Raw genomic sequence first — 18,745 nt, forward strand, 5'->3', positions numbered from 1 at the left:
CACTCTGTACTTTGTCTTTTTCAATAATTCGGTGGCTCTGACCTCCTCCTTCACTTTCCCCTGGCACCGCGATGCTTGTGAGTTACTAGTGCTCACGGGCCATCAGGACACCTCTGTGCAAGTGTGTGCCAGAAGACATAACCAGTGGCATGGAAGAATGGGAATGTTCAGACGGTCTCTCGGGGTGTCATTGGGGAGAGAGCACCACTGTACCTTAGTAGTGTCAAAATCTCCCCCTTTCGCGGGCCATCATTTTAAAATAGAATATTAACCATAAAAGATGAGATCTTACCATTGGCAACAACATGGACGGACCCAGAGGGTGTTATGCTAAGCGAAATAAGTCAAACTGAGAAGGACAAATACCAAATGACTTCACTTGTATGGGGAACTTCAAAAACAAAACAAATGAATAAACAAACAAAAAGCATAATGAGAGGTATAGATACAGAGAACAAACTGATGGTTGCCGGTCGCGGGAGGGGGTAGGCAGAACGGGGGAAGGAGAGTGGGAGATACAGGCTTCGAGTGGTGGAGTGAATGAGTCATGGGGATAAAAGGTACAGCACAGGGAATATAATGTTGTAATAGAGCACTGGATGGTGACAGCTCCACTTGGGGCGAGCAGAGCATAATATGTAGAGAAGTTGAATAATGATGTCGTACACCTGCAACAGTGTAACACGATGTCTCGACTATATGCGAATAAAAAAAATAAACTATATGGGGCACCTGGGTGGCCCCGTGGGTTAAGTGTCCTGACTCTGGATTTTGGCTCAGGTAATGATCTTGAGTCCTGGGACCGAGCCCCACATCAGAATTCAAGCTCCCGCTTGCGTGCACTCTCTCTCTCAAACAAATAAATCTTTTTTAAAAATAGAATAGACTATTAAAGCAAGTTGGGAAAACCACAGGAGGGTCTTGATTCTGACCCCGGCTGCTTTGGGTAGTCACTACAGCCAGGGAGAGGCTCCCTCATTTACTGAAAGAGCAAAGACCCCAAACCACCCGGTGGTGACCGACTCCTCTGAAATCCTTTCTGCAGTGTACCTGGTTCTAAGAAAGTATCACTTAGGAAATGCTTCTGGAGAAACCTCGTGAAGACCCTTTGTTCCAAAGGAAGGACCAGTCACCTGCTGTGGCCCCGGGTTATGGCGGCAGCATCCACCTGGGACGGCGGGAACCACTAGCAGAAACAGTGTAAGAGGACACCTAGAAAGGAAAGGGCAGGAAAGACAAGAGGCAAGAGGTGAAAGAACCCAGACCACGGTCCTCGGCGCAGCCTGGGACAGACAGGCAGCCGTATCCCTTGCAGTGCCCTTCATGCAACCCATGTTCTAGCCCAACATAGGCAAGGCACATTTCTGCTTTATGCTGAAGCCTTTCCAAATGGGAGAGCCGGTTCTGAAGGGAGGGGGTCGTGTTCGGTGAGGAGCTGCTCTACACGCGTCCGGATGGCTCTCTCTCTGGCCGCCAGCCGGGGAACCTGGTGGGTGGTCTCAGCCGGCTCAGGACAGCGAGGAAGCCCGAGGAACCAAGGCCGCGGCTGCTGGTGCCATTTCAAAGGCCAGAAAGGAGGGAGTGTGGATCTCTAACTTGTTCTCACAGCGAGGGAAGTGGGAATTGGAGGGTGTGGAATTAGCAAAGGCCAACCGGGTGACTACACTTGCCCCATGACGCAGTTCCCCACCAGGAACAGCCCTAGGATGGCAGACGTTGGCATTTAAATGTTAGAAATGCTCTTTCTGACCTTTCACCGCTAATGGGCCTGTGTCTTTCTTTCCCTTCAGGTCCACGTCGGCCAAATGTATTTGACTGACAAGATTATCATTGAGAATCAAGAGAAGCCTAGGACCTAGGGGGCCGGGACCAGCCACCACCAGCAGCCGTGGACCAGCTTCAGCATCCATTCTGCGCTTGGGGTGGGGGCTCCCCCCAGACCACAAGTGGCCTCTTCCATCAGCTTAGCATAGCCTCTTGCTTGGCCTGCCCTGTAGGAGCTGATAAACTGAGTCCGGTTTCCATTCTTCTGCAGCCTTAGTGGAAAAGGGTGGCTGGCTCTCCTTGATTCAAGTGTCCGAGTGAAGAGCTGGAGCTGGCTCAGAATAATGCTGTGTATTATTGCGTCTCCTCTCGACCCCACTCCTCTTTTGTATCTCACCACCACCTGTATAGAGCCCCTCCACCCTCTGTCTCTTCGTTGACAATAAACAGAATTGTCTCCCGAAGCCTTCCTACACCAGATACGCTCCTGACTATGAATGCACTTTCGTTTCCTGCTGAGGCAGGGCCTGCAGAGGGCGGTGGGGACCCAGAGGGAGGGTCCAGACCCGAGCTGAGCCCTCCCTTTGTGGAGACAAGTCTAGGCACCCAAGATTTGGAGGGCAGCATGGAGTAGGGCAAGGCCAAAGGGGTAGAAGGTGCATCCCACAATTTATAGCTGGGCCCAGTGCAACCACAGAGGGGCTCACCCCTGGCTCCCCACCTGGAGACAGGAGACTGGTGACCCTGCTACTCCGAGTGTGGTCTGAGGATGGGCACCAGCAGCCCTGCCTGGGAGCTGGTTGGAAATGCAGAATCTCAGGCCGCAGCCCAAATGCTTTGAATCCGAATCTTGAGTCTAACACATCCAGGTGCCCCCAGCCCACGCTGAGGTTGGGAAAGGGCCACTCGGCTCTGCCTCCCAAAGCTGGCTTCCCTGAGCTCCCTTCACAGAGCCATGAGCATCTGCAGAATTGGAGAGTTTTTTTAAGAAGAATTTCTCAGCGCTTCCCTCCCCTCAGATTCTGACTTAGTAAGTGAGAGGTGAGGCATGATCATTTATATCTACATTTTTAAAGGTCCCCTGGTGTTTTTACGTCTAGTCAGTTCAGGAAACTCTGCTTTTTGAAGATGTTGCAGGTAATAAAGACATTTGTGTGCATTTAGCCTTGGAAACACATTAGCTAAAAACATAATAAGAAGGTATTAAATAACTTACTTGATTTCTGGGGATTTTATGGGGCACCCAGATACTATCTGAGTGACTTGTTTACCTTTGTAAAAGGCACTAAGTGAATTCATGACTTAAGGTGTTGAGGTTTGGAACAGGCTCATATGAATATTTCCAGATTCTAAAATGACAGTGTCACTGAACCTGCCACTGACCCACGGCCCCTGTCATTCTAATTCTTATAGTCATGTGAGTCAAGTCTGGGTCCTCATCCTCTCCCATGTGAAAAGATCACATGTGCCCTCCTCACCCCCAGATGGTGGATTTTGCTGTGCATTCAGAATAAATTACGAGTGTACTCCTGGTTGGCAGTACAACTTAGGATTTCAGAAGGCTTTTGCCCGTGGATACTCTTGTACACCTGCACCTTGGTAGGTCTTGGACCTGACCCCCACCCCGCAAACAATGTTAGCGCTACAGTGCGGAGTAGACAGTGAGTATAGGTGAAGTGGGAAATGTGCTCTCTCTCTCCGGCTAACTGTCATGGGACAGAGTAACCCACCCTGGGATGTGCGGCTCTCGGTCACTTTTTCCACTCTGCGTCAGTAGGAAATGGTCCAAGGACTAGCTAATGAATGTCACCTCTGATTTACACTTAATGAATTAAAGCAGCTGCTACTTGGAAACCTAAGTCCAGGGTTGAACCTGTCCCCTTGAAGTGTCAAGTTACTAGCAGGGTATCCGTTCCAGAGGAGACTTCCCCCCCCGCACCCAGATTTGAGTCACAGAGGCAGTGGACCAGGCAAACTTAGCTCGTTCTGCAGGACATAACAGCAGGTCACTTTTATGTTAATTAAAGCCCATGGGGACGTCTGGGTGGCTCAGTTGGTTGGGCGGCTGCCTTCAGCTCAGGTCATGATCCTGGAGTCCTAGGATCAAGTCCCACATCGGGCTCCCTGCTCAGCAGGGAGCCTGCTTCTCCCTCTCACCCTCCCCCTTCTCGTGCTCTCTCTCTCATTCTCTCTTTCTCTCTCTCTCTCAAATAAATAAATAAAATCTTTAAAAAGATAAATAAATAAATAAATAAAGCCCATGAATGGGTTTGAACAGGTCCAAAGCCTTAAACAGTTTAATTTTTGTGACTTGGATAAGAATAACTATGCATTAGGAATATATAGAAAGACATGAAAAAATCCTGCCCCATAAAATCCACAGTCTAGAGCCTGTCTTCCAGGTACAGGTGAGGCAGGCAGAGCCTTGCACTGGGCACTCCTCAACTCAGAGGACCCAAGGTGGACTCCAGAGCTTTGAATAAAGTGACATGCCCTTGGGAGTGTCTGTTTCTATAGTTAAGTGTTCCCCATGCTCGAATGGAGCCCCACATCACACTCAGCCTCGCGGATCTCTCTAGTGTGCTCGGCTGTTCTGAAGGAGGGATTCGGGCTGGAGTCTGGAGACCACTTTGCGGTGTCAGCATTTAGCAAGTGAGAAATGCCAATACGAGTTAACCTCTGAGACAAAACCATTGGCCAAGCACAGCTATTCTCTAGACCTCCGGAGATGACACTTGGTTGGTCTGGCTATCATGCTTTGATACCCGGGAAGCCTTTCTTGAGCACAGGCATGGCTATGTTGTTCTGATGGCTGTTGTTCTCTGGACTCTGGAGCTGAAAGATGATCGTGGATCTGACGTAGCTAGCTCCACATCTACTCTGCCCTGCTACCAACAGCAGTTACTTTAAACTCCCTTCATCCATAGCTTCATCCAACATCTCCAGCGCCTGAATACAACCAACAGCGCCACCCGGCATTCAGGAGCGAAGGGGACAGGCTAGGGGGACATCTGCAGAGATGACAATATGGCGGAGCTGCCAGGCATTAGAGTCCACCTGATCCAACCCCCACATCGGCAGGTGTGAAAACCAAGATCCTGAGCATCCCGGGTCATCTGCAGCCCTTTCCCTGCCACCCCTTTTGCTGGTCTTTTCGTTCATTCAGCGCTGACTGCGAGCCAGCTGGTGCCAGGCGCCAGGGAGAGACCAGTGAACAAGGCAGCCCCTGCCTTCACAGAGCTTGCAGTCCAGCAGGGGAACTGGATGAGAAAGGACACGTCTGAGGAGTGTTACAAAGGCTGAAATAAAGGTCTTCTAGGAGCTGATGGGGGGGTATCTGGAAAGCCCTCCCTGAGAGAAGGGTGATTTAAATTGAAGATTAAATGAGGAGTTGGCTGGACAAAGGGTAGGGAGAGGAGCTCTCTAGGCAGGAGGAACAGCATATGCAAAGACCTGAATGGGGGGGTGCGGGGGTAGGAGGAGAGCACCGTGCAAGGAACTACCTACAGGCAGCCCAGGATGGCTGGCAAGCAAGGATGAGTCAAAAGGCAGGGAACACACTGCAGAAGGCCCAGGGAGCCTTGGCCTGCGGCTGTAAGAAGCTATTGAAGTTTTTCAGCAGGATGAAGTTTGTATAGGGGGAATCGATTGGGAGAGATGCAGGGAGACCACCTTTTATGGGCGGTGGGGGGAGGGTTAGATTGGACACTAATCCAGGTAGGAGATGGTAGTGACTTCACCTAGGACGGTGACGGTTGCAAGGTAGAGTCAACATCACCCTGAGAAGAGCTTGCTTTGACGCAGCTGCTCTCCCAAGGCTAGTGAGAGACACGTGGAGCAGAGGCGCCCAGCTGAGCCTCCCAGCCAAGTCTCGCTGAGGTCAGTCCACTGCAGCCAAGCCCTGGTACGGAACAAATTACTGTTTAAGGCACTAAGTTTGTGGGTGGCTGTGGAGCAATGACAAGCTCATACAGAGAGCTCGTATGATAATACAGACATATTATCAGGGCCACCTAGCAAACCAAAGAGTAGGTAGGCAAACTTGGTAAAACTGGGGGGCTCCTGTGTGGAGCCCATTCCACAAGCACCCACAGAGTACAGTTGTCAAATGTCTTACAGACGAAAGGGCTTGCCAACCACTGGGCCCCATTAGTGTGTGCCTAGCACAAAAGAGGACCAAGAAAAGAAGGAAAAGGGAGTCAACAGGACTTGATCATTGATTGGATGTGAAGTGCAGAGAGGGTGTCACGGGAGTCCAGGAGGGGTCCCAGGTTTGGGGCCTGGGTGACTTAGCAGAGGTTGGGCCACCAGCTAAGACAAGACAGCAATGGGCACTGTCTGAAGCTTTGTCCACCTGCCAAGTTCAAATAACCTCAAGTTCAAACAGGAAGACTAGCATCTACAAATGTATCTCTTACTTCCAAAGGTTGAAAATATTATTTCCGGTTTTTCCAAACAAAGAAAAAAATCCACTGGAAGAAAATTTAAAAGACCCTTAAAAGAGATTTTACCCATAGCTCTCTGTACAACAAATATACTCCTTCTACAGATAAAGCCTACAAATATGTATTCTCTCTGGGGACAGGAGGAGTAGGGGGAAAGTTTTCTATATTTTGTAAAAAGTGTAAGATTTTTAAAAAGGCGAAGGAAGGTTGGTCTACATATTCTAAGAGTATGGTTCTAAGAATGCAACTAAAATGCACAGTAAAGGGGCGCCTGGGTGGCTCAGTCATTAAACGTCTGCCTTCGGCTCAGGTCATGATCCTGGGGTCCTGGGATCGAGTCCCGCATTGGGCTCCCCGCTCGGCGGGAAGCCTGCTTCTCCCTCTTCCACTCCTCCTGCTTGTGTTCCCTCTCTTGCTGTGTCTCTCTCTCTGTCCAATAAATAAATAAAATCTTTACAAAAAATAAAAAATAAAAAAAAATGCACAGTAAAATATCAACAAGTATACAGAAAATGCACCAATATGTTTTATAACAGAATGAGCTGCTTAGGTTTGTTCGGTCGCTTTCCAGACTGAAGGATATCACAGGTACTGAGGCCAGGCTACAAATATAGCTGCAGCGGAAGAAATGATAAGCACTCAAAACACAGAAGGAGAAAGCATTTCCTACGCCAAGAATGATGTTCTCTGAGTTGGGAACTCTTCTCCTGGACCTCCCCACAATCACGAACAGGAAGTTCTTTTCCTTGGTAAATATGGCCAGAACCCAGATGACCAATTCTTTTTTTTCTTTTTTTTTTTTTTTTTAAGAGAGAGAGAGGGGGAGGTGGGGTAGAGGGGGAAGGAGAGAGAGAATCCCAAGCTGACTTCATGCTGAGCGCGGAGCCAGACCTGGGCCTCAATCTCAGGACCCTGAGATCATGACCTGAGCCAAAGATCAAGAGTCTGTCACTCAACCGAGTGTGCCACCTAGGAGCCCCTAGATGACCCATTCTTGACTAAAGACAATCATATGAACCGAAGAACATTTTAATAGTTCACCGCATTAAACTCTGCCGGTGGCTTCATGACTGCAACCCAGTGGGTGATTCAGAAGCCACGAGAATCGGCCACGTTTTCTAGATCTTTGGAACAGATATCTGGTGAGGTCACGCCAGTGAGGGTGGGGAAGCTCATGCAGATGTTCATCATTATGAACAAAAGAAACCATCCACAGAAACTTGTGCTTCGCACATCCCGGGTTGGCACATGCCTCATCGCTAATCTAGTATTGGCCAGTTGTTACAGAACGATCTGGAAGAAAGCTGGAACTTGGTAGGGAAAGCAATGATTTGTGTATGATCCAGCAGGCTTTTCCTGTGACCGCTTGCCCATCCCCTCTATGGACAGCAGCTCCCCTCGCCTCTGAGAACAAATAAGATCTTTACTTTTCAATCTTTCTGCAGCCCTTATCAGTACCTCAGGGAGCCATTCGTGAAAATTGCTTCTCATGTTGAGATCCATGTGAGAAATAAGATAGATAATCTTGCTTTTGCTCCAGGGCCAAGTTTTTTTTTGTTGTTTGTTTTTTTGTTTTGTTTTGTTTTTAAAGATTTTATTTATTCATTTGAGAGAGAGAGAGAGACAGAGCACAAGCAGGGGAGCAGCAGAGGGAGAGGGAGAAGCAGGCTCCCCGCGGAGCAGGGAGCCCGATGCAGGGCTCGATCCCAAGACCTGGAGATCATGACCTGAGCCGAAGGCAGACGCTTAACCATCTGAGCCACCCAGGCGCCCTCCAGGGCCAAGTTTTAAGTGCAAAGAAGAACTGGCAGAAATGAATCTATGATCTTGACCTAAGGGGACCACTGACACCACAATGGTAACAGCAAACACAGTCTGTGTCTTGCCATCTTGAAATGGGACCACTCACAAATGTTGACACCAAGAAAGCTGCAGGTGCACTTGTTGGGGTCTTTCCGAACCGGATGGCCGCAGACTCGGCATGCCTGTGCTGACCAGTGTGGCCGTGTCCATCACGCAACGTTTGGGCTGCGCCTCCCAGAGAAGCTGGACTTCTGGGGATCAGCAGGCTTAGCAGGAAAACAGCTTCTTCTTTTTTTTTTTTAAAGATTTTATTTATTTATTTTGACAGAGAGAGAGAGACAGCGAGAGAGGGAACACAAGCAGGGGGAGTGGAAGAGGGAGAAGCAGGCTTCCCGCCAAGCAGAGAGCCCGATGCGGGCTCGATCCCAGGACCCTGGGATCATGACCTGAGCCGAAGGCAGACGCTTAACGACTGAGCCACCCAGGCGCCCCAGGAAAACAGCTTCTTAAAGATGATCTCTTCCTACTGCAGTGATACGTGTTCTTAGAACGTTTGATGGATGGTACTAAACCCTTTTTTTTTCATTAGCCCCAAAGTTACTTTATTTTCTTTGTTTGAGAGTATCACTTAAGTGGCTGTCACTTAATTTCTAAAACATTTCGATAAAACTTCTCATCAGGGGGCAGTTGAGTGGCTCAGTCGGTTAAGTGTCTGACTCCTTATTTCGGCTCAGGTCATGATCTCAGGGTACTGGGATCGAGCCGCACGTCGGATTCCCTGCTCAGCGGGGAGTCTGCTTCTCCCACTCCCTCTGCTGCTCCCCTTCCCTTGTGTTCTGGCTCTCAAATAAATAAATAAAATCTTTTTTTTTTTTTTTTTTTTTTTTTAAGATTTTTATTTATTTATTCATGAGAGACAGAGAGAGAGAGGCAGAGGGAGAAGCGGGCTCCCAAGGAGCAGGGAGCCCGATGTGGGACTCGATCCCAGGACCCTGGGATCATGACCTGAGCCGAAGGCAGACGCTTAACCATCTGAGCCACCCAGGCGCCCAATAAATAAAATCTTTAAGAAAAAAAACCCCAATCAGTTACTAAATGAATTCATGTGTCTTCATCTGTCTTGAATACAGAGACAGTTTAATAACAATGTAATTAGTTCTGGGTTTTTAAAGGAATATTTCACTTAGGTGCCGAGAGGTGATATACACAGCACACACACGATACAGGATCAAGGGCTGCAACATTAATGTCCAGTATCTATCTCATCAGGATTTGCCATAGTTACTCTTCCACTCATGCTTCAAACATGTAACATATTTAAGATGACTAAGTGGCCACATTTTAGCATGTATTTTCACTTTAAAAGCACTGAGTCTTTGTGGGACTTGGTAAACAGAAGCTTGTTCAAAGGGGGGAAAGGATGTATCAGTAACTCAGACTGCAAAAAAAGAAAACATTTCTTTTACTAAAAAAAAACAAAGTTGGAAGACAGGACTACGGAGCAATGAGAGGAATGAGGATGGTAGAAACTAACTAGCCACTGGGGCCAGACGCCCGAGTCCTGGGGCTGCCACCTGGACAAGGGGCTCTAACTCCGGCTAGGCCATTGGACTTTGTGACATTGCCTAAGTCCTGCATCCGGGGCCTTTGCTTCTTCCAGGCAATGTGGGATAGTCAGATCCCAGGACCCCTACCAACCTGTCTAGCTGTAAAAGCTTGTAATTCCAGTGAAATCAAAAGGGAAGAACCCATTCTTTGAATGTCTGTTTTTGGGATAATTAGCAGGAAATCTTCAGGACCCGTCCCCTGAGTAGTACGGGGGTTCGGTGCTATTTGGGTGAGCCATTGTGTTCAGCCCAGCCCATGATCCATGAGAATGTGGATTTAGGGTTACACGGGGCACTGCAGCCAGCTGGGCTCTCTGCAAAGGCACAAGGAAGTCCCAGAGGCAGACCTTGGCCCCTCAGAATCCTCCCCAGCCTCCAGGCCAGTGTCTGACCAAAGAAGTGGGTTTCCATTTTTTTTCTGAACTAAAAACTTTTTCTTGGGGGCGCCTGGCTGGCTCAGTCAGAGCATTCGACTCTTGATCTCCGGGTTGTGAGTTCAAGCCCCACATTGGGTGTGGAGCCTACTTTTAAAAAATAAAAATAAATATAAGTTAAAAAATGAAAACTTTTTCTCCCTGGTTTCTACTGGCTGCTGAGATTCCTAAAGCAATGTTTAGAGCCTGCTAAAAATGAAAGGGGACATCCATCTCTCGCTTACTCTTAATGCACCAGCAATAACTTTCGCTTTGCATGTTTTCCTACCAGTCATGTGGTTAAAAAAGAACGTTCTGAACGTACTCAAGGAAGAGTGAGCACTTTGGGGTAGAGGAAGGTTGTGGGCCGCCATGAGCCAGGGGTTCCTGCCCCCAAGAATTATTTGGGGACCGCAACTAAACACATGTAGAACAACGAGGAAATGACCAAAGGCTAGCCTGGCTGTGAGAGCAAGAGAACAGCGTGGACCGGAGAGAGCTCGAGAGATCCTGGGGCTTGAATAAGCCTCAGAGTGGGAGTGCAGTGTTGGGACGGGGAAGCTGGGGAGCATTCCCATGGGCAAGGCAGATATACCGAGTGCACAATGGAGAAGAGAGCAAATCATGGCTCCTGGCTCCTGGGGGTTTGGGATTGACAAGAACAGTTCCACAAGGTGGCTCCAGGCTGCAGACATCCCAGACAGTCCTTCATTCTTTTCATCTTCCAGCTCTGTCTCTTCCTGGCAGTGAGATCCCAGATAAGCAGCTTCTCGAAACTTCTGTGTCCCCATCTCTGAAATAGATCTAACTGCCTACCTACCTTACAGGTTTGCTGTGAAGATTGCAAACGCATAATATACATAAAGTTCTTCTACCATATTTGATATAGAATGAGCAAGCAAACTTCAGGTGTTTTATCATTCGTTTAGAGACTGTATCAGATGCCTCAGGAGATGTAGAAATGGACCAGATGTGGATTCTTCCCTTAATATACTTAATGACAGCACATTTTGCACCATACTTAAGACATGTAAGTACCTTTGCAAAGTCTAAGGTGATAAGTTACCTAGGTGGGCCCTACTTTTAGGGCCAGAAGCAGGAAGGGAGGTAAGATCAAAAGGAGAAATTACTTCTGCCTGAGCTGTAAATTCTAGGCTAAGGAGTCTGAGATTTATTTGGTGGGGAAGGGAGCCGTTAAGAAGAGAACGGCGGTACACAGCAGATTAACTGCATAGTGACATACAGAATGTCCCTGAGGGGAGGCAGCCAGGAAATTGTTGTAGTAACTTAGATGCACGGAGTCTAAGGCCTGGCTGGGGTTAGTGGTGTGGATTGGATAGAGAGGAAATAATGAGTCCAAAAGGTATTTCCAAATGTCAGATTTGAGGAGAGATTGGATACATAAAATAAAGAATGGGAGTGAAGCAAAGATAACTTGAATGCTGGGTCCTGAAAGACTGACCGGGTGGGTTGCCTCTCCCCGAAATAAGATGCAGGGCAATGACACATCTCCCTTAAGGCAAACTCGTCCACACACATACACCTCACTGCACTGCTGTATGTCTACAGTTCACATTACTGTGGGTTGTATTTGCAGTAGAGACACTTTGGGGTATCCGCCCATCTCCTGAGACCCCAACAGGAGTCAGGAGCTCTTGACAACCATTTCGCATCATAATCCAACCCCACTTCCAGCCACAGCTAATGGAACGGGGCTGCCTACCCTGGTTGACCCAAAGGGGGCCAAATTTTTTCTCCTAGAAACTCAGAATTAGGAGTGAGATTCTATTTTTATCTGGGCTATTTGCTGGACCTCAAGAGGCACAGACTTGGGAGGTACACCAGCCACCTTCCATCTATCGTGTAGACAGAGAAGAGGAAATCTCTAGTCTGTAGGGAGAGATGAATGCAGCAGAATGGAGCGAGATGAGGCAGACAGAGTCCCTCCTGACTCTGGAAGCTCCAGTCCCTGCAGAGGCCCGGCTGCCTTCGGATGCCACGTGATAGGCCGATATCCATCAAACCAACTCCCCTGTTTGCTCAAGCTGGCTTGAGTTTCTGTAACTTGCAGTTCGGAACATTGACTTATGCTGTTTATTGAACTATGGGCCATGTTGAAGACTACAAGAAGTTCACATTTTTCAGTAAGTTCTGAAATGGAAAATGGAAAGGGGGACCTAGTCCCCATGCCAGTCCCCCAGAAGAAGTAGGTAACTGAAACTTTGATGACAGGAAGTAGGAAGAAGAGGGAGATTGACCTCTTGTCCTGATAAGAGGTCTAGATGTCTAGGGCTGCACCCTCCTGAGACATCTAGGAGGAAGGAAGGAACCCAAGCAAACTCTCCTTTCCTTCTTACGGATGAACTCCAGATACATTGTCTTTCTGTGTTTGTGTCTGTGTGTATTGAACTATGGGGCCATGTTGAAGACTACAAGAAGTTCACATTTTTCAGTAGGTAAGTTCTGAACTGGAAAATGGAAAGGGGGACTAGTCCCTGTGCCAGTCCCCCAGAAGAAGTAGGTAACTGAAACTTTGATGACAGGAGGTAGGAAGAAGAGGGAGATCGACCTCTTGTCCTGATAAGAGGTCTAGATGTGTAGGCTACACCTAGCAGGTCACTGTGGGCAGCAGTGAGGAGGGCACAAGAGCCCACCAGTGAGGGAGACCAGGCGTGGAGACACAGTGTTTCCCCTCCCCAGTCCCCAGCAGCTAGTTGTGAGGATGGAGTGAACTAATCCTGGCACGTGGCTTCACATCCCATGGGAATCTAACCAAATCAAAATTGGCCATTCTCTACAGCAAGAGAGAGACACAGTTGACAAGTTAGGACACCACTGACAAGTTCTGCCCACAGCTGCCCTTGAGGGGTGCATATCTCAGGGAGATGTGGGATGGGACGTGGGCACCTGTAACCTTCTCGCTTGTTCCGCCCACCCTGCTTCAGATGGCTGTGAAGATCTCCATGTGCTGGCCATGACGGCCATGTGCATTGTTCGCAGGTTTTACTACTACGAACAACGCTGCTATTAACTTTCTTGGACGTGCCTCTTGGTGCCCATAGTATACACTTCTGTACGTCTGTGGAACTTCTGGTCGGGGGGTTATGTGTGTATTCCGCTTTAGCAGATACGGCCGAACAGGTTTGCAATGGGACAGGCCCACTCCTGGGATGTCTAGACATACATGCATGTGGGAACAGGGGTGACGTAAAGGGGCTGAGACGCAGCTGTCTGCTGTGGGAGGCGGCAGCTTTTGTCCAAAGCCCTCCGCCACGAGGAAGGATCGTCTGAGGGGAGCAGAGACAGAGCCACCAAGGCCTACCAGCCCTCCCCTACCAGACGCTCAGGCAGTACCAACTCCAGGGATTCTGAGGGTCAGATTTTTTTGAGGAAAACATTTCTTCATGTGCGTGGAGCTGGCTAGGGTTTGTAGAAGAAAGGAAGATGAGAGCATGAGTGCAGAGAATGTGCCTGTAGACATAGATTTGGAGTTGTCCACAAAAAGGCCCCACTTTCCTGAATGCAGGCCCCTGAGAGCCACGTCCCCTGTGTGTCCCCACGTATCCCAATGCCACGGCTCTGCCGGCCACATGGGAAGCGCTCCGTCACCTCTTGCTGCAAGAATGGATAGATTTCTGATGAGGTGACTGAGGGAAGGGCGTGGCCACTGCAGGAGGCACCTGGCTGGCTCAGTCGTAGGGCATGCAACTCTTGCTCTCCGGGTCGTGAGTTCAGGTCCCATGCTGGGTGAGGAGCCAACTCTAAAAAAAAAAAAAAAGAATCATACATAGTCTTCTCCCTGTGGAATTTACAACATCTTTATAAGAGAAAAAAGAGTTACAGGTGGATTTCTGGAGGACTGTGTGGCAGACAGAAGGAGAATCAGTCCCAGAGGGACTGACAAGGAACAGCTTGGAGGGAAAGGAGGCAAATCAGAAGAGGGTGGTCACAAAAATCAAAACGCGTCCAAAAGAATGGATTTTCAACAATATCAACCAGTACTCAACAAACAGGAAGCCCTCCAAGAGTAGTTTCTTGACATAGGGTGGATAATCTTTGAAGAAACGGTCCCAAGGAAATGCAAAGATCTAAGTCAGATGAACGTAGGTACATTGTGTATGTTCTAACCACATACATACACAATACACATCCCATCACGTGAATACCAGGAAACAAATGGCATGTTCCGTTCGTGCAGCAACAAGAACAGTTTGGTTAGTGCCTTGGCAGCCACTGATATGTCGCCCAAGTTGGAAGTTTCATTTATTCTTGCTACATTCGGATGAAGAGAGACAACATCTATCGTCAGAGTGAAATCCGTGGAACCACCTGGCTGAGATCAAAGGGAAAAGAGAAAGATGCTGAGAACCAGCTGTCTGCTTGGTACGTCATAAGTAATTTCCCTTTGTGCTCCCAACAACCTAGTAAGGCGGGAGTTCCTACCCCTATTTTGCAAACGTGCAAACTCACGCTCGCAGGTTAAGGGACCCGTTGGAAAGCACACAGAGAGCTGAGCTGGGGTCAGCTGCAGGCCTGGCTCACTTGGGGCCTGCGTGTCTTTCCCACATCACGCCTCCAACCCTGACATCTAAGTGTTCACCACTAGCATGGCACCTGACAGTGCTTTATTTATTTATTCATGAGAGTCAGAGAGAGAGAGAGAGAGAGAGGGAGAAGCAGGCTTCCCGCTGAGCAGGGAGCCCGATGCGGGGCTTGATCCCAGGACCCCGGGATCATGACCTGAGCCGAAGGCAGATGCTTTACCGACTGAGCCACCCAGGTGCCCAATGAAACTTTATTTATTTATTATTTTTTTATAAAGATTTTATTTATTATTTGACAGAGAGAGAATGAGAGAGAGAGAGCACATGGCGGGGGGAGGGTCAGAAGGAGAAGCAGACTCCCCGCCGAGCAGGGAGCCCGATGCGGGACTCGATCCGGGGACTCCAGGATCATGACCTGAGCCAAAGGCAGACGCTTTACCGACTGAGCCACCCCGGCGCCCCAAACTCAGAGTTCTCCAACCTCTGCAGTGAGGGTTTAGGCCAGACAATTACTTGGGGGTGGGGATCGCTGTCCTGTGCCTTGTAGGAGGTTCAGCAGCACGCCAGCATCCCCCGCCCCAGCTGTGACCACCAAAAATGTGCCCAGACTCCGTGATGGCTTTTAAAGTACCAAACTGCTGTACATTCCTTATTCAAAATACGACGTTGGGTTTGGCCTTTTTTAGACGTAACGCATATAGAAAAATAACCACAGCAAACAAAGTTTTGTTTTGTTTTTTTTAAATCCTCAGAATTTCAAAGACATTTTCAAACCACAAAAATAGAACTATCCTTTAAAAAAATCTTGGAGAAAGATGAAGGCTGCGTTTTGACTACATCTTCTCTGTTTAAATAAACACTAACAAAAATCACATTCACAGAAACCTGTTACTCATCCCAAACATCCCACTGGGCACATTTCTCAAGCAAATCTTAAAACAGAGACTGATGAGGTTATTTCCTCTCACATTATTAGAAAGAACTGTAAAAAAAAAAAAAAAAAAAAAATCCTACAGAATCATGTAACAATCTCCTGTCTGAAATAGTGGCCCATTCTTGCATCTGCCGCCTGGCTAATAAAGGAGCATTTGGCCCCATCTGGCTTCTGCTCAGGAGGGCAGACCCTGGCCAATCAAAGTTGATGGTTGTTTTTGCTCCAGCTCTGAGAACCAGCCCCTGCCCCCAGACAGGGCTGGGAATCTCACCAACTTCCTTTGGCAGGTCACAGCCCTCCACAGGCAGTATCCCTAGAAAGCTCGGGGCCCCCGGACACACGCCTAGTTAGGCTCCGTTGCATTTTAGGCTCTGGAGAAATGACTGGGGTGGGTCAGCGACATCCCAGTGGCAGTCAGCCTTAACAGCATCTGGCTCTGGGCTGACACACGAAAACCCAAGTCCATCTTTACTCACGGAGGGAGCCTTTGCACACCAACCTCTGCGATCACATGATGGATCACGTACCACAGGCCTCTGCCATTGCCTCTTACGTATAAGCCTGCAGAGAATGTTGCTGAATCATTTTAGAAACCCTTGGCTGCCACATTATGATCTGGACAGTGAAGACTCCATTTGTAAGATCTTCTGAACCAGCTGGAGGTGGCAGAGTCAAAAGCCAAGCCTCAAAAAGCTATGCCTTCCACCTCGCAGTGGCCATCAGCTCACTTCTGCCCGCGCCAGGGCCTGCAGGGGCTGGGAGAGGACGAGCCGTGGTCCAAGCCCGAGACCCAAGACGGGAGCCTCATCCCCTTCACCTTCTCTCAGCTCTAGGCAGTGGTAGGTAGTGCCGGGCAGGACAGCCCTGAGCCTCAGAACTCAATGCTTCTACAACTTTTTTTTTTTTTTAAAGATTTTATTCATTTGACAGAAAGAGAGAGAGCACAAGCAGGGGGAGCGGCCAGCAGAGGGAGAAGCAGACTCCCCGCTGAGCAGGGAGCCCGACGCGGGGCTCGATCCCAGGACCCCGGGATCATGACCTGAGCTGAAGGCAGATGCTTAGCCAACGGAGCCACCCAGGCACCCCCTTCATAACCCATTTTGAAGCTGTTGTTTCCTCTGCCAGAAAACTAGTGTCTCCGGGCATGTTGCACCAATACATAAACTCATTTTTAATGACTTCATGGTAAATAGCAAAGTCCAAAATAACATGGGATCTAGGAACAGAAGCAACCTGTAGTTCAGATTTGGGGAAATGGGGGACAAAGGGGTTACTCACAAATCTTTCTAAAGAGGTACTCTTATTACTGTTATTTATTTATTTTTGCAAAAGAACATGTTATGTATTTCACTGTTAAGCACTTGTTTGCGACTTAACATCCGTTTATTTCCACAATTATCCATTTAATATCAATGTATGGATATCTCAGGGACCTTCAAACTCAATTTAATGTATAGACAGGGACCTTCAAACTCAATTTAATGTATAGACAATTTAATGTATAGACATGTTTTAGGATCATAATCCTAAAACAATAGACCTCGCTAATCTTGGGGTCTGCACTTAATTGTGATATGGGTGACACCACAGCTTTGGGATTTCTGGCTAAAAAATGTAACCTCAAAAGCAACACGCCTGGGCACCTGAGAGGCTCAGTTGACTAAGCGTCTGCCTTTGGCTCAGGTCATGATTTCGGGGTACTGAGATTGGGCCCTGCCTTGGAGGCTCAGCAACATGCCTGAAATCTGTGCCTAAAAACACAATTGCTCCTTAAGCAGACAGGAATATGCAAATGGAATGCTCTGGACTATTTCAAGTCTTTCTGAATATAAACTCACATTTCTTTAGGTGTTAGTTAGGAAAAAAACCTCTCTGCAAGAACTCGTAACCTGTTTCACTACACTAGAACAGCCTCCTGACAACAAGGATGTTTTACCGAAAGATGTCGAGGAAGGAACAGAAAGGACATGTCCTCTAGAGAGCACTGCAAGGTGTTCCCTCGAAAGACTATTAGTTTCCCGCGACCATAAACTCCTCGTCTGCTGGAGTGGATGCTTCCTCAACATTACATGCGTGTAGCTATTTACAGAAAAGCCATCTGTAGGATATGCTCATGAATTTTTCAACTTGGAGATTAAATGTTTCAAGCTTAGTTCTCAAAATCGACCTGTTTTCAATCTTTACTCAATTCAGATTTTCAGACAGACTTTCCCATTTCAGGATAACATTAGGATGCTGTTGACTCTCCTCGGGAAATGACCTCAGGTAACACGTTTCAAAGGACCTGAGCAATGCCAACAATAAGAATGGGATGAGTAAATACAATCATGGAGAAATTATACTGGTCTAATTTCTCTAAATGTCTGTAAGGGAGTCTAAAATACCTTTGCTTTACCAGAGATGTTTGTAGATATGTAGATTTCCCAGTTGAACCGGCTCTGAACTCACGACTTAAACTCTTCTATTAGATTCACTGGCAAATCTCAGCGGCACATCTTAAAAGTAAGCCCTTGATCTTTGCCATCTTAAAAACCGATATTCAGCTGAAATGTGACTCTGTTCTCTCCTTGCCAAAATTTGTCCCCGAAGAGACGGCCAAGGTCAAAGAACTAGACTCCACAAAATGCAAATACAAAGTCTATCCAAAAGATTAAAAGAAAATGTAAATCCGAATGAGCCTAAAGTTATGTAGCACTCCAACAACCAGCCCTTGGAGGATTTGAGGACCATTTAGGGCTGCCTTCTGGTAGTCTCCCCGATTCGCTAAAGGGAGTCCAGAGAGGAACATGAAAACACAGCAGGTCACCTGATGGAATGTGTCTATTATGTAGTCGGGAAGAGAAACCCGGGTTGGCCTCTCCCAGCGGGTTTCAGGCTCCGCCTGCTTATCTACAGGATAGCCAGGACCGCTCGGCAGAGGGAAAGCCGGGGTCACTGGGCTGAACCAGGGCTGTCAGTTTCCACCCTGCTCCCAGCCCTTTACCCCTGTCGCCGCACCGAGCACATCCCCGATCTCTGGAAGACCGTCCTGGCCCTGGTTTCATGGGGATTGGCTGGGCAGAGGCTGGGCTGCGAACAGCTCACTGTTTGTCAGCGTTGCTTTATTAAGTTACCACACATCATGGGGCTGTCTTTAACCTACAAACCTGTACTCCATTGTGTGAGTCAAAAATACACGTTCGATTCAGTTCCATGATGCCAAAGAAAAAGGGAAGCATCCCATTTCCTCTCGAAG

The 18,745-nt window shown here is 48.2% G+C and overlaps 1 protein-coding gene across 3 annotated transcripts in view; it reads left to right on the forward strand.

Annotated features, from left to right (window-relative positions):
* LYRM4 (LYR motif containing 4) overlaps positions 1–18,745 on the forward strand; it is a 282,708-nt gene that overhangs the window by 162,067 nt on the left and 101,896 nt on the right. Inside the window, exons 3-4 of one of the 3 annotated variants that reach the window (XR_010413515.1) lie at positions 1,046–1,200; positions 1,791–4,020. The exons of 1 other annotated variant lie outside the window; for it this stretch is intronic. Coding sequence is in view for 1 of the 2 variants with exons in the window: in XM_045866424.3 (XP_045722380.1) it covers positions 1,791–1,859 (69 nt within the window). In the remaining variant the exon portion in view is untranslated. Of the gene's footprint in view, positions 1–1,045; positions 1,201–1,790; positions 4,021–18,745 lie in introns of those variants that run through there. One more of the 3 variants, XM_045866424.3, reaches the window with a different exon arrangement.

The sequence above is a fragment of the Mirounga angustirostris genome, unplaced genomic scaffold, assembly GCF_029215605.1.
Source record: "Mirounga angustirostris isolate CCGP_5_RB_7025 unplaced genomic scaffold, mMirAng1.0.hap1 SCAF_8, whole genome shotgun sequence".
NCBI classification, from domain to species: Eukaryota; Metazoa; Chordata; class Mammalia; order Carnivora; family Phocidae; genus Mirounga; species Mirounga angustirostris.